Source organism: Phalaenopsis equestris, unplaced genomic scaffold (genome assembly GCF_001263595.1).
Source record: "Phalaenopsis equestris unplaced genomic scaffold, ASM126359v1 Scaffold195895, whole genome shotgun sequence".
In the NCBI taxonomy this organism is placed as follows: domain Eukaryota; kingdom Viridiplantae; phylum Streptophyta; class Magnoliopsida; order Asparagales; family Orchidaceae; genus Phalaenopsis; species Phalaenopsis equestris.
The window spans coordinates 1-1,385 of NW_018215844.1; the positions used below are offsets into that span (position 1 = coordinate 1).

The following is a 1,385-nucleotide window of genomic DNA, read 5'->3' on the forward strand; positions in this document are numbered from 1 at the left end:
CTTAGTTAATTAATACCAATTAAAGCTCTATTTTAGAAATGGATGCTTTAGATGATAGATATGTAAATACAAAAGAGTTGTATGGTATTTATGTAAATTAATCAAATTTAAAATACCTTGAGATCGCCGGCTCTTCTGCCGAACGCCTTTGCTAAAATCTCCAATGAATCTATCACATCGATAGGCTCCGGCGGCTGCCGACCAATATCAGCGAACGCCTCCTTTATCCGATGGCAATCAAATCTGAGTATGTTATGTCCTACCCATACTCTCCCTGCTCAAATTTTACAGTACAATATTTTTCATTATAATTAGTTATGCCGAAATTAACCAAATCGCTAATTCGAAATTGACTCAAAATTGGCCGACTAGCTTGAATTCGACCCAAAGATGACTAGAATCAGCCCGAATTTGACCCAAACCAACTCGAACAACCGTAATATCTTATGGTAAATGAGTAACACGAGTCCGTTTGGGTCAAGTTTTTTGACTCATTTAAACAGTTGTCGCAAACGTGCACGACTCCTGTTAGATAAATCCTCCAACAATCAATAAAACTCACCGTTCAAAATGTCATAAACTCGATCAGCCAACTCCTCAAACATGGGAGCCGTCGCCACCGCCTCTCTCGTAATGCCACTAAGCCTCCTTGGAGCAACCAAAGAAATATCAGGCGGCCTTACTAGACTACAAAAGCTCTCCACTTCCACAAGCTTCTTCGGACACACCACAATCGATCCAAACTCTACCACCCAAAACCTCCGTCCTCGTCCCGCCGCCGCCGTAGTCTCGACGTCAAAGAAAACAAGCTCGGCCATGTTACTTGAACAAGCTCTTCAAGAGCTCTCTTCATGCATAAAAAGTTTATGTAAATAGAGAGAGATGGGGAGGGAGAAGAGAGGATAGTTTGGGGATGAGGTTTGTTTGGCTTAGAGTACAAGTAGGAGGAGAGGAAGGGTTGAAGGAGTCCTTAGCTTGTTATATCTTTCATTTTGTTTCTGATGTCTATCGTTTGCTTTACTTCATAAGAAGGTTATATTGCTTTTGCTTTGTTTTGAAGCTTTGATTTGTGGGAGGCGAGCTGAAGATGAGGGAGGCATTTACATAAATGTATAACACCCAATTTTTATATATTTGCATATGTAAATGCTAAATTTTGTTTTTTTATATTTATACCCTTCAAAACTTTTGTATAAGATCTAATAAGACATGATTTAAGTGTCAATTTAGGACAGTTTTTTGTCTTCTTTTTATTTCAGATGAATATCATAATTCTATTTGAGAAACTATTTAAGGGATGGAAAACTGTTTTTTTTCTAACCTAATATTTTAAAGTATGATGGTTGTAAAAAAATTCTCTCATATATATATATATATATATATAT

At 37.3% G+C, this 1,385-nt stretch overlaps 1 protein-coding gene across 1 annotated transcript; it reads right to left on the reverse strand.

The window, feature by feature from the left end:
- Nucleotides 1-116: 116 nt before the first annotated feature.
- Nucleotides 117-877, reverse strand: LOC110035083 (protein NEN4-like; the record flags this gene model as incomplete). Its single annotated transcript, XM_020739324.1, is given in 2 exon segments — nt 117-274; nt 563-877. Coding segments are annotated over 2 exon segments (414 nt in total), but the record flags the coding sequence as incomplete, so codon positions are not given.
- Between the last annotated feature and the right edge of the window lie 508 nt (nt 878-1,385).